Genomic DNA, 12534 nt, shown 5'->3' on the forward strand with positions numbered 1-12534 from the left:
CAGTCATTGCACTAACGCTAGTTAGCATTGGCTTGCGAAACTACCTCTAACTTCCTTCGTACTGGATGCAGGATGCAGAGACATAAAAATGTTATCCATGTGTTCATCTGACTGGGACTGGGGAAGTAGATAATGGGCTTCATTGCTAAAATCCCAAAGTATTCATTTTCTAGTGAAACTACATGATGTCAATATCAATTCATTTTCTGTACAGGAATAATGCTGCTTTTGACTTATCCTAGAAACCGGGTTGCCAGTTTGATTGAATAGAACCTGAAGGACAGTGTTTGTTGTTATAACTCCTGATGAATGCACCTTTAACGTGAACGATTAGGTTGCAAAGGCAAATTGTGGGATTTTGCCTCAGAAGGATCTTTGCACATCATTGCACACACAGTTTCCATTTCCTGGATCTGAATGTCTAACAGGTATTGGACAATGCTGTGAAATAGTTAGAATTAAACAAAAGTATTCCTTATATCAATAATATAACCATGTTGAATGGGGAAATGAAAAGATAATCTAATTTGAGTTAAATTAATTAACTAAAATAGACAGTAGGGCTGGGACAATATCAGTATCGCGATACTTGTTAGTAGCGTGGCAATGAAATGAAACAGGAAGCAGATTTAACTTCTTTAGGAAAACATCCCTAATGTTGGAAACAAACATTATGTTGTCAACCAGAGTCACATGTATTTATTTTCCAAGCTATAGCACATAATATTTACATACAGCAGGTTTTTAAGGACCAAATAGTTTGGTCTGTTTCATCTTTTAATTTTCTACATGGAAAGAATATTGCGATACTGGTATAGTCACAGCCCTAGTAGATATAACTTTTATATGGAGTGAACTGGAAAATGTATATAGCTGCAGTTTATTTATGTCTATACAAAGTATAGTAATATTATGTATGTTTTGATAATGAGAGCATGCTGTGGTTAGTATTGATGACAAATCAACACGATTTTGAGGTACTACAATTCTTAAGCGTTGGTCTCGTGCTTACTTGTGTTGTCTCATAGATGTTGAATACTTAGCATGTATTTTGTTAAAAGGAAAATACCACATTTAAAAATGAAAGTAGTTTTTTTTTTATATACAGTGAGAATGTCAAAAGGAAACAAATTAAAGAACATTTATACTTTATTTTAGATTGGACAATCCTCCAAGCTACTAAAGTTAGAGCCACAGACTTATGATCGTCTCTAGCCTTACCACTACATTTAGGTCCATTTTCAAAAGGACCATGAAACTTGGAAAATCAACGTAATATCAGATAGTTTTAAATATCTTGCTCAATTTCTTGAGATAAGCTGTATTTTCAGTGCTGCTATTATGATTTGTTATCAAGTTTTATTGTCACAATCACAGGATACAGCAGGTGTAAAACAGTACAGTGAAATGCTTAACTTGCGAGCTCTTACCCAATAATGCACAATAAAGGTAGTAATATAGATAAGAAATATAACACATGAAATGCGAAAAAATAAACAGGAGAATACAGTTCTAGAAAGTTCTTATGTACAGGTCAGTACAGTGCCAGTACTGTTATTACAGTGTGCAGGGGTACTGGAGTGATTGAGGAAGGAATGGACCTACTCCATCACAACGTGTTCTGTGCCTCTTTATCTAGCCCCTTTATGGTTGTCCTCGCTCTCTCTCTCTTTCTCGCTCTCTCATGACCTCTCTCTCCTCTCTCCCATCCTGTGACATCCTATCACGTCAGCCAATGAGGTGTGTGTAGCTTAAGGGTGCCAAAGCATTCATGTTCAGGTGATCTATATTGAATTAAGCTACGTCTGTACCAGTCTCTGCTATTCTGCTGTAGATATGATCTGGTAGTCTATATTGCTGTCAATGTGAAAATGGGTATTTATTGTGGTTTATTCTCGCAGCAGTCTGTTTTGTCATGAAGGCCTTGAAGTGCACAGAGCTCATGTTTTTTTTGGGGTGTGTCCCAAATGGCACGTTATTCCCTATATATACAGTGCCTTGCAAAAGTATTCATCCCCCTTGGTGTTTTTCCTATTTTGTTGCATTACAACCTGTAATTTAAATTGATTTTTATTTGGATTTCATGTAATTGACATACACAAAATAGTCCAAATTGGTTAAGTGAAATGAAAAAAATAACTTGTTTCAAACAATTCTAAAAAATAAATAATGGAAAAGTGGTGCGTGCATATGTATTCACCCCCTTTGTTATGAAGCCCCTAAATAAGATCTGGTGCAACCAATTACCTTCAATGTCACATAATTAGTTAAATAAAGTCCACCTGTGTGCAATCTAAGTGTCACATGATCTGTCACATGATCTCAGTATATACACACCTGTTCTGAAAGGGTCTGCATCACCACTAAGCAAGGGGCACCACCAAGCAAGCGGCATCATGAAGACCAAGGAGCTCTCCAAACAGGTCAGGGACAAAGTTGTGGAGAAGTACAGATCAGGGTTGGGTTATAAAAAAATATCTAAAACTTTGAACATCCCACGGAGCACCATTAAATCCATTATTAAAAAATTGAAAGAATATAGCACCCCAACAAACCTGCCAAGAGAGGGCCGCCCACCAAAAATCACGGACCAGGCAAGGAGGGCATTAATCAGAGAGGCAACAAAGAGACCAACGATAACCCTGAAGGAGCTGCAAAGCTCCACAGTGGAGATCAGAGTATCTGTCCATAGGTCCACTTTAAGCCGTACACTCCACAGAGCTGGGCTTTACGGAAGAGTGGACAGAAAAAGCCATTGCTTAAAGAAAATAATAAGCAAACTCGTTTGGTGTTTGCCAAAAGGAATGTGGGAGACTCCCCAAACATATGGAAGAAGGTACTCTGGTCAGATGAGACTACAATTTAGCTTTTTGGCCATCAAGGAAAACGCTATGTCTGGCACAAACCCAACACCTCTCATCACCCCGAGAACACCATCCCCACAGTGAAGCATGGTGGTGGCAGCATCCTGCTGTGGGGAGGTTCACCTTCCAGCAGGACAATGACCCTAAGCATACTGCTAAATCAACACTCGAGTGGTTTAAGGGGAAACATTTAAATGTCTTGGAATGGCCTAGTCAAAGCTCAGACCTCAATCCAATTGAGAATCTGTGGTATGACTTAAAGATTGCTGTACACCAGCGGAACCCATCCAACTTGAAGGAGCTGGAGCAGTTTTTCCTTGAAGAATGGGCAAAAATCCCAGTGGCTAGATGTGCCAAGCTTATAGATACCCCAAGAGACTTGCAGCTGTAATTGCTGCAAAAGGTAGCTCTACAAAGTATTGACTTTGGGGGGTGAATAGTTATGCACGTTCAAGTTTTCTGTTTTTTTTGTGTCTTATTTCTTGTTTGTTTCACAAGAAAAAATATTTTGCATCTTCAAAGTGGTAGGCATGTTGTGTAAATCAAATGATACAACCCCCCCCCCCAAAAAAAAACATTTTAATTCCAGGTTGTAAGGCAACAAAATAGGAAAAATGGCAAGGGGGGTGAATACTTTCGCAAGCCACTGTAGTGCACTTCTTTTGAACAAGGAAGTAGTGCCATTATAGGGTATTTGGGACACAGACTTCCTGTTCTGTTTAGTTTTGTTCCAGAATGTCTATTTGTTTATCAAGACAGCCTAGAACTGGGGGCCAAAATAGATTTTCTCTGTTTGTCTCTTCTTCTTTTTTATACCACCATTTTTTCCTTTTCCACAAACATCAGACTTTGAGAATAAATAAATGGAATAATTGTGTCCCTTGTCATTCATTTTGGTTATGGATTATTATGACCTTGACATTTTGTCAAGATGAATGATACATATCAGAAATGTAATGTATTGTTGTAATTATTAAAGGAAGACAAAATATATATCCTAAACATAAATATGGCTATTTCAATTTATAGTTTCTTTAAAAAAAAGACTGTGTCAATCCCATTTTTCAGTTACAAATGTAGCCTCTGAAATCCCCAGAGAAAACCAGTGCCATGTTGTCTGTCCGCCCCGACAGAGTCAGAGTGAGATGGATTCTCCGGAATGTGTCTGTTTCCCAGGGTAACACATATCTGAGACTGCTGTCTAGCGCTGAAGACCTCTACATTATGGAATGAATTTGAGGAGTTATTTCTGTAATGTCTCAGCAACTGATTATTCCAGGATATATGTATAGTTATTTAGCATAAAGTCAGCTATAGCTAATACTATTCTGTTCCTTTTCATACATTCAAAAGTAGTTATTGTAGTGAATTGAGAAATATTCAGAAAATACATTAGGAACAAGGTGTTGGTTTTAAACTGACTGTGAAATCAGTCAGTCTACTGGTGTTATTTAGATGTCAGTCCTGTGCTATACCGTTAGACGGCATCCTTAACTTGATAGTTGACAACGGATGTAATAATGTCTAAATTATGGCTTAGTGAGGAGTTAAGCAACAACATTGAAAGAATCTGTATTACATTCATCAAAATTACATAATAATACAAATACAATAAATGATAATAGGTTGTACGGTTTGACTCAATGGAACTTGATGACAAAACCAAAATTCCCTTGCTTACTGTGTTTGCCTATGGGGGGGTGGGTGGGGGGGTATTATTTATTGCACATTTGTGCTGTTGCTGAGCAACTATTGTTAGGTAATCATGGAAATTATTCTCAAGAGTTCAACAGACATAACAACCTACTATAATGACATCATTTGAGTACTTAATTGAGCACATAATTTCAGCCTACTGCATGATTTGAGCCAGTCAACAAGCACTCATAGAACATGTTTATTGAAAAGCACACTGAAATCAGCCAGAATTGCTACTCAGACTGGCCGTGTGTCTCCCCACCTCTAGGGGGAGCCACTGACCTTGTTTTGCAGGGAGTCCTCTCTTTGGTGGCAGGCAGATTAGGGCCTGTCCTGTCTTCCAACCTCATACAGGCTAATCTGTTCCTGTATGAGGACGATATCATGGCTCACTGCCCATGGGTGTGTGTTAAACTACCATTTACTCAAACAGACCCCCACTACAGCAGGTTCTGAGCACACAAAGGACTTGTATGGATTAAAGCACAGGGATATGAAGGCAGTTCATTGATACTATGCATATACTGTAATATTTTACAGTATAACAAGTGTATTCCATGGCTTCTGTTTTTTTCTGATGCAGGGAAGGAGGGAAGGACATGCCTGCTCGCAACAAGGTATTGTGGGTAGGCAGTTGGGAGACACTACTGATCAATCATAAGCGGGGGAGCTGTGACGTAAGGTTGCCAAGCAACAGCAGGGGAGAATCTGGCGGCAGGATCAGAAGTGTTTTGAGGCAGTAAGGGTGGAGGTAATCTCAGCCTCTCCCTCTGTATACAGCTCGTCTATGTCTCCCTGCTGCCTATCGACCATTTAACATGCTAACAATAGATTGCATAATGCAACAGTTTAATCTGAATGAAAATATTATTTGTGCAAAGTATGCTTTCCAAAATCGGTTTTATTTTGGAAATCTTGATTTTGTGTTTTGTGGTCACATCTTTGGTTATAACAAAAATGTCACTCGTCACACATTTGCAAATGTATACATTTCAGTGTAACATGTAATTCAACCACATGGATGATCCCTTCAACCAAATATCCATCAATATCCAGCAATCATCATACTTTCTAGTAGAGCATAGCTGAAAACCCATGTCACAGACAGTATAGCCTAACCATTGAACATAACAGGTTGAAAATGTTAAGAGAAATGTAACAGGTGTGTACAATTTTTTTAAACAATTCTTTTTTAGGTTTTAATCATTCATGTTAGCAGATGAAGTGATACTAGTCCTGACCTGCATGCCCTTCACTAACATACTAGCTGAAGGAAAAATGGCTGCCGATTGCTTTATGGTTCATATCTACAGAAATGTGGACCATACAAGTGTTTCATGTGTCAATGTGTGCAGAATGTAAAACGAGTTATAGAAAAATGGCAACCTAAACGTTACTTTAAAAAGCAACAGTATCTGCAGTAAAAGTTATATTTATAATACTTGTAATACAAGTCAACTGTAGACCCCAGTCACACACACTTGCACGCACACACACACGCGTGCCCGCACGGACGCACACACACACACACACACACACACATGCGCACGCTCACATAATATCCATGGGGGTGGCCATAAAAATATAAAAAGTGCTCTTACATAAAATTGAAGTGTTATTCATACTGTGGGATCATATAGTATACCATACTGTAAATCAAACCAAATCACTATGTTGAAAGGATCAGGTTTTAAATTAAAATTATTAATGAACAATGAGTACAGTATGCAGTTTAGACGGGTGCTAAACTATAAATGCAAGGTATCATACGCACATATTATAATGGAGTTAGACACTTTTGAAAAAGACCATCAATGTGTTCCATTTATTATATTTTTGTTAGTTTGTTAGTGGAGAGAGAGATAGAGAGATATCGAAATACATATGTTAGACACATTGCTTTGTGACAATGAATGTCTATGAAAATGAAGAAAGAAGTTGTATGAAGCTCTCATTGAATCCCTCTCATTTAATCTGTTGACATACATTCAGGATCTCTGTGTCCATGGAAACAGCAAGGGGAGAACAATAACAATTCATATAGATAGAAGATACATCTTTACCAAGTGTCACCGATGATAGGTTGTGGAATTAAGCTTGTGCATAATGTTACGTTCACGTGATGAGTAACCTTGCCTGAGACCTGAAGACCCGGGTTAGCTCCCCGAGCTAAGTCTCAGACCATACCTCAGCGGGCTAGCACAGTCTTGTGGTGTGCAGGAGATCTGGGTTTGAAACCCGGTCGGTTACACATACAGTATCTATGCTTATTCCCACGAAAACTGCTGCCTGAGCACAAAGAGTTCTGGGAGTAACAAAACGTATGTGGCGTTAGTATTGGAACATGGATTTGTTTAGTCGCTGAGTTTAGCTGTACATGGCATTTTTACAACTGTGAAAAGCAGTGGACACATTCTCACAATTACACGATAAAATATTCCTTACCATTAAAAAAAAGAAATTATACAAAAATGCAAGAACCTTAAGTAACACGGCGATCGTTATTCAAGACACTGGATGTATAGTGGTAGCAGCAGCACTAGCTACAGACGACTTCACAGTATACTCAAGTGTGTCAGATAGTAACAACACTCAACAGAAAATCACAAGCGGTTTCGCAGCTGCTTTTTGAGTTGCCGTCTTTCACTTACTCCTGGCAGTGATACATAACAAGAGGCTATCTTCCCCTGCCTTGTTAATATGTAACCCTCTGAAACAGTCCCCTTACATGGCTCCAAACCTGCTATCTGGCCTCAGCCTTAGCTAGCTACACTCAGTCAGTTTGGCCTAGCACCCAACACCACCACACACCCTTCACCAACACATTAGCATTTAGCATACATCGATCCCCCAAAACTGTAAACAAGTTTTCCTTCAAAGCAAACGTCTTAGTACTAATCATTTGTCCATTTGTTTGCTTATTTATTTCGCTCTCTCAGATCTTTGTCTCTGTTCTCTTTCTCCCTCTGTTATTTCTCATATTTGTCCTTTTCCGTCTTTGTGGCACTGTTGTACGAAGGCAGTGAGGCGGTGGAGGGCGTCATGTTCGTTTTCTCTGTGGAGGTGGAGTTGTCAGCGAACTGCCCTATCACCAGCACCTCCTTGTCCTCCAGCTCGCACACCACACCGCCTCTAGGTTGCTCCTTGTAGAGCTCTGCTGCTTTCTTCAGGGCATGTCGGGCCAGGTAGCGCCTGAAGGACCTCTGGATCACCACGGCAGACATGTCCTCCTGCTTGCGCCGCAGGGTACTGGTGATGGGTTCGTAGGAGACTTTGGAGGGGTTGGAGGCCATGAAGCGGTCCTCCATCTGGCCCCGGAGTAGGTCCAAGCCTTCACCCTCTCCCAGGACACGCTTGGTGAAGGCAAACAGGATGTCAAGGCAGTGGATGCGCTCCCCGCTGACCATGGGCAGATCCATTTTGATCAGCTGGATGTGGTTGGGCTTGGCCATTCGCAGCGGCGGGTCCAACGCGTCTGCAAAGTCCGACAGCTTGTCGTACTCAATGAACTGTGTGGCGTCCGGGTCAAAGCGCTCCCACACCTCGTAGAACATCTCAAAGTCGTCCTCGCTCAGCGGCTCGGCCGACTCCTCGGTGGCCACGCTGAAGTTCTCCAGGATGACGGCGATGTACATGTTGACCACGATGAGGAAACAGATGATGATGTAGCTGACGAAGAAGAACATGGCCACTGGCGGGTTGCCGCAGTTGCCCCGGTACAAGGTGCCCGGGTGCTCCATCTGGCTGTCACAGTCGGGCTCCTTCTTGTTGAGGATGGGCGCCAGGAGGCCGTCCCAGCCCGCCGACGTGGTGATCTGGAACAGGCAGAGCATGCTGTTGCCGAACGTCTCGAAGTTGAACATGTCGTCGATTCCCGCCTCGTGCTTGACGTAGGCAAAGTTGGACATGCCGAAGATGGCGTAGATGAACATGACCAGGAAGAGCAGGAGGCCAATGTTAAACAGGGCAGGAAGTGACATCATCAAGGCGAACAGAAGTGTCCGGATGCCCTTGGCGCCCTTGATGAGACGGAGGATGCGGCCGATTCGGGCAAGTCGGATGACTCGGAATAACGTTGGGGAAACAAAGTACTTCTCAATCAATTCTGATAAAAACATACCTGTAAGGACAGAGACAAAAACCAATTAAACACATACATTTTCTCAGTTACAACTCCAAACATTTCATTCTGAATGCTACATTTAGATTCAAACGACTATGAAGAGTCAGGGTTCTTACCTACGATTGAAAGGATGACAACGACAAAGTCAAACACATTCCAGCCAATGGTGAAGTAGTAATGGCGGAGGGATATCATTTTGAGCGTACACTCCCCAGTGAAGAGCACTATAAAGACAAAGTTGATCCAGTGGAGGATCTTTTCCCTCTCTGGTGTCTGTTCGTCCTCTTCCACCATCATAGTGACCATGTTGAGGCAGATGAGGATCATGATGACAATGTCAAAAGCCTGCTTCGTTACGAAGTCAAACACACAGCCTTGGAATGCATTCTAGAATGGAAAGATAGATGACGGGAGAGAGAAAAACAGAGAGAGAGAGGTAGAGAGCGATAGAAATCATGAAATATACTGTGACAATTAGAATTTTTACAGTACACACATTCTTAAATATTGAGCTACTGCTTGGTTGAATGCTTATTGTAATATCAATAGGTGTCAATATCAGCGTCAAACCGTTGGCCTGGGAATAGGCTTCTGGGGTTTCTTGGAGCCGAGCTTCTTCATGGCATTGTAGTACTTCTTCTGTTCCTCTGTCATGAAGATGTCCTGACCTCCAAAGTAAAGGGAACAACACAAAACCTGGTAAAAACCTAACACACGTACACCCAGAGCATCTGTCTCTCTCTCTCTGTCTGTCTGTCTGTCTGTCTGTCTGTCTGTCTGTCTGTCTGTCTGTCTGTCTGTCTGTCTGTCTGTCTGTCTGCCTGTCTCACTGTCTGTCTGTCTCTCTGTCTGTCTCTCTATCTGTCTGCCTGTCTGCCTGCCTGTCTGTCTGTCTGTCTGTCTGTCTGTCTGTCTGTCTGTCTGTCTGCTGTCTGTCTCTCTGTCTCTCTCTCAAGTTTCTTTCAGTCAGTGTTAGCTCAGGACAAGGCACGCTTTTCAGATCTCTCTCTCTCTTTCTCATCCCTCTCTATATCTCTCACTTTTTTATGCTCTTCTCTTTCTCCTAGATCTTTCTTTATCTTTTTATCTTTCTCTTGTCTCCTCGGTCTCTGTATCTGTATCATGGAGACTGCATTCACTGTGTTAGCACTATTTACAACTGGAAGGGGAATGTGTGTGTGTGTGTGTGTGTGTGTGTGTGTGTGTGTGTGTGTGTGTGTGTGTGTGTGTGTGTGTGTGTGTGTGGCGGGGGTGACTCATATGCCTGCTGTATTCAGAATAATCTCTCAGCTAGCAGCAGGTTTGATAAACACTGAGCTATCAATGTATACGAACACCTGGTCACTACTGAATACGTATCTTTTTCTTCTGTTGGTTGAAGTTGTCAATGATGACACCAATGAAGAGGTTAAGAGTGAAGAAGGACCCAAATATGATGAAGATGACGAAGTAGAGATACATGTAGAGGTTCTCTTCATATTGGGGCTGATATTCCACCTGAAACACAAAAAAGAAAGGTATACATCAAAATGTCTAATCATTGCACATATTCAACCATATTCAAGTCAAACCCTTATTTACGGGACATTCCTAAGGGAATATATATAAAAAAAATTGACGAAAGCCATAAAAACACCAATAAAAAATTTAAACTCAAAACCTTAGATACAAGAGTCAACCTGACTTTAAACTGTCAACCATTCTCCATGACCAGAGCCCCAAAGAAACACTTACATTACGAGAGTCCACAGCTGCGTACATGATGTCCATCCAACCTTTAAACGTTGCCTAGAAGCAGAGAACAGAGAACAGAATGAGTTACTCTCTGAGGGGTCACTCTCAAGTGATTACTTACATCTGACTTCCCTGTTCCCTTGCTGCAGCCTTGCAGTCAGGCTCCGCTCCACTACTTTTGGTTAAGCAGAGCTATTTTGGTAGCAGGTAGAAAATATTAAATGAACAGTCACAATACTCTGTGAAAGGTGCTAAGCTATGTCTCGAACAAAAAAATACTCTACACTGATTTAAAAGCATAAATGTGGCATAAAAGGTCAAAAACAACACTGCCACGCATACTGTATATACACTGAGTGTACAAAACATTAGGACACCCTCCTAATATTGACTTGCACCCCCTTTTGCCCTCAGAACAGCCTCAATTTGCTGGGGCATGGACTCTACAAGGTGTCGAAAGCGTTCCACAGGGATGCTGGCCCATGTTGACACCAATGCTTCCCACAGTTGTGTCAAGTTGGCTGGATGTCCTTCGGGTGGTAGACAATTCTCGATACACACGGGAAACTGTTGAGGGTGAAAAACCCAGCAGCGTTGCAGTTCTTGACACACTCAAACCGGTGCGCCTGTCACCTACTACCATACCCCGTTCAAAGGCACTTACAGTGGGGAAAAAAAGTATTTAGTCAGCCACCAATTGTGCAAGTTCTCCCACTTAAAAAGATGAGAGAGGCCTGTCATTTTCATCATAGGTACACGTCAACTATGACAGACAAATTGAGAATTTTTTTCTCCAGAAAATCACATTGTAGGATTTTTAATGAATTTATTTGCAAATTATGGTGGAAAATAAGTATTTGGTCACCTACAAACAAGCAAGATTTCTGGCTCTCACAGACCTGTAACTTCTTCTTTAAGAGGCTCCTCTGTCCTCCACTCGTTACCTGTATTAATGGCACCTGTTTGAACTTGTTATCAGTATAAAAGACACCTGTCCACAACCTCAAACAGTCACACTCCAAACTCCACTATGGTCAAGACCAAAGAGCTGTCAAAGGACACCAGAAACAAAATTGTAGACCTGCACCAGGCTGGGAAGACTGAATCTGCAATAGGTAAGCAGCTTGGTTTGAAGAAATCAACTGTGGGAGCAATTATTAGGAAATGGAAGACATACAAGACCACTGATAATCTCCCCTCGATCTGGGGCTCCACGCAAGATCTCACCCTGTGGGGTCAAAATGATCACAAGAACGGTGAGCAAAAATCCCAGAACCACACGGGGGGACCTAGTGAATGACCTGCAGAGAGCTGGGACCAAAGTAACAAAGCCTACCATCAGTAACACACTACTCCGCCAGGGACTCAAATCCTGCATTGCCAGATGTGTCCCCCTGCTTAAGCCAGTACATGTCCAGGCCCGTCTGAAGTTTGGGAGAATGTCATATGGTCAGATGAAACCAAAATAGAACTTTTCGGTAAAAACTCAACTCATCGTGTTTGGAGGACAAAGAATGCTGAGTTGCATCCAAAGAACACCATACCTACTGTGAAGCATGGGGGTGGAAACTTCATGCTTTGGGGCTGTTTTTCTGCAAAGGGACCAGGACGACTGATCCGTGTAAAGGAAAGAATGAATGGGGCCATGTATCGTGAGATTTTGAGTGAAAACCTCCTTCCATCAGCAAGGGCATTGAAGATGAAACATGGCTGGGTCTTTTCAGCATGACAATGATCCCAAACACACCTCCCAGGCAACGAAGGAGTGGCTTCGTAAGAAGCATTTCAAGGTCCTGGAGTGGCCTAGCCAGTCTCCAGATCTCAACCCCATAGAAAATCTTTGGAGGGAGTTGAAAGTCCGTGTTGCCCAGCGACAGCCCCAAAACATCACTGCTCTAGAGGAGATCTGCATGGAGGAATGGGCCAAAATACCAGCAACAGAGTGTGAAAACCTTGTGAAGACTTACAGAAAACGTTTGACCTGTGTCATTGCCAACAAAGGGTATATAACAAAGTATTGAGAAACTTTTGTTATTGACCAAATACTTATTTTCCACCATAATTTGCAAATAAATTCATAAAAAATCCTACAATGTGATTTTCTGGATTTTTTTT

At 41.7% G+C, this 12534-nt stretch overlaps 1 protein-coding gene across 2 annotated transcripts in view; it reads right to left on the minus strand.

Annotated features, from left to right (window-relative positions):
* Window positions 1–5443: 5443 nt before the first annotated feature.
* The window catches only part of LOC121558130 (sodium channel protein type 2 subunit alpha-like), a 37067-nt gene continuing 29976 nt past the window's right edge, over window positions 5444–12534 (minus strand). For both annotated transcript variants that reach the window (XM_045225540.1, XM_045225541.1), the window contains exons 23-27: window positions 10420–10473; window positions 10045–10182; window positions 9256–9360; window positions 8802–9072; window positions 5444–8682 (exon numbers count right to left, since the gene is read on the minus strand). In XM_045225540.1, the coding sequence (XP_045081475.1) occupies window positions 7532–8682; window positions 8802–9072; window positions 9256–9360; window positions 10045–10182; window positions 10420–10473 (1719 nt within the window). In that variant the 3' untranslated portion in view covers window positions 5444–7531. The remainder of the gene's footprint in view (window positions 8683–8801; window positions 9073–9255; window positions 9361–10044; window positions 10183–10419; window positions 10474–12534) is intronic.

Source organism: Coregonus clupeaformis, chromosome 16 (genome assembly GCF_020615455.1).
Source record: "Coregonus clupeaformis isolate EN_2021a chromosome 16, ASM2061545v1, whole genome shotgun sequence".
Taxonomy (NCBI): domain Eukaryota; kingdom Metazoa; phylum Chordata; class Actinopteri; order Salmoniformes; family Salmonidae; genus Coregonus; species Coregonus clupeaformis.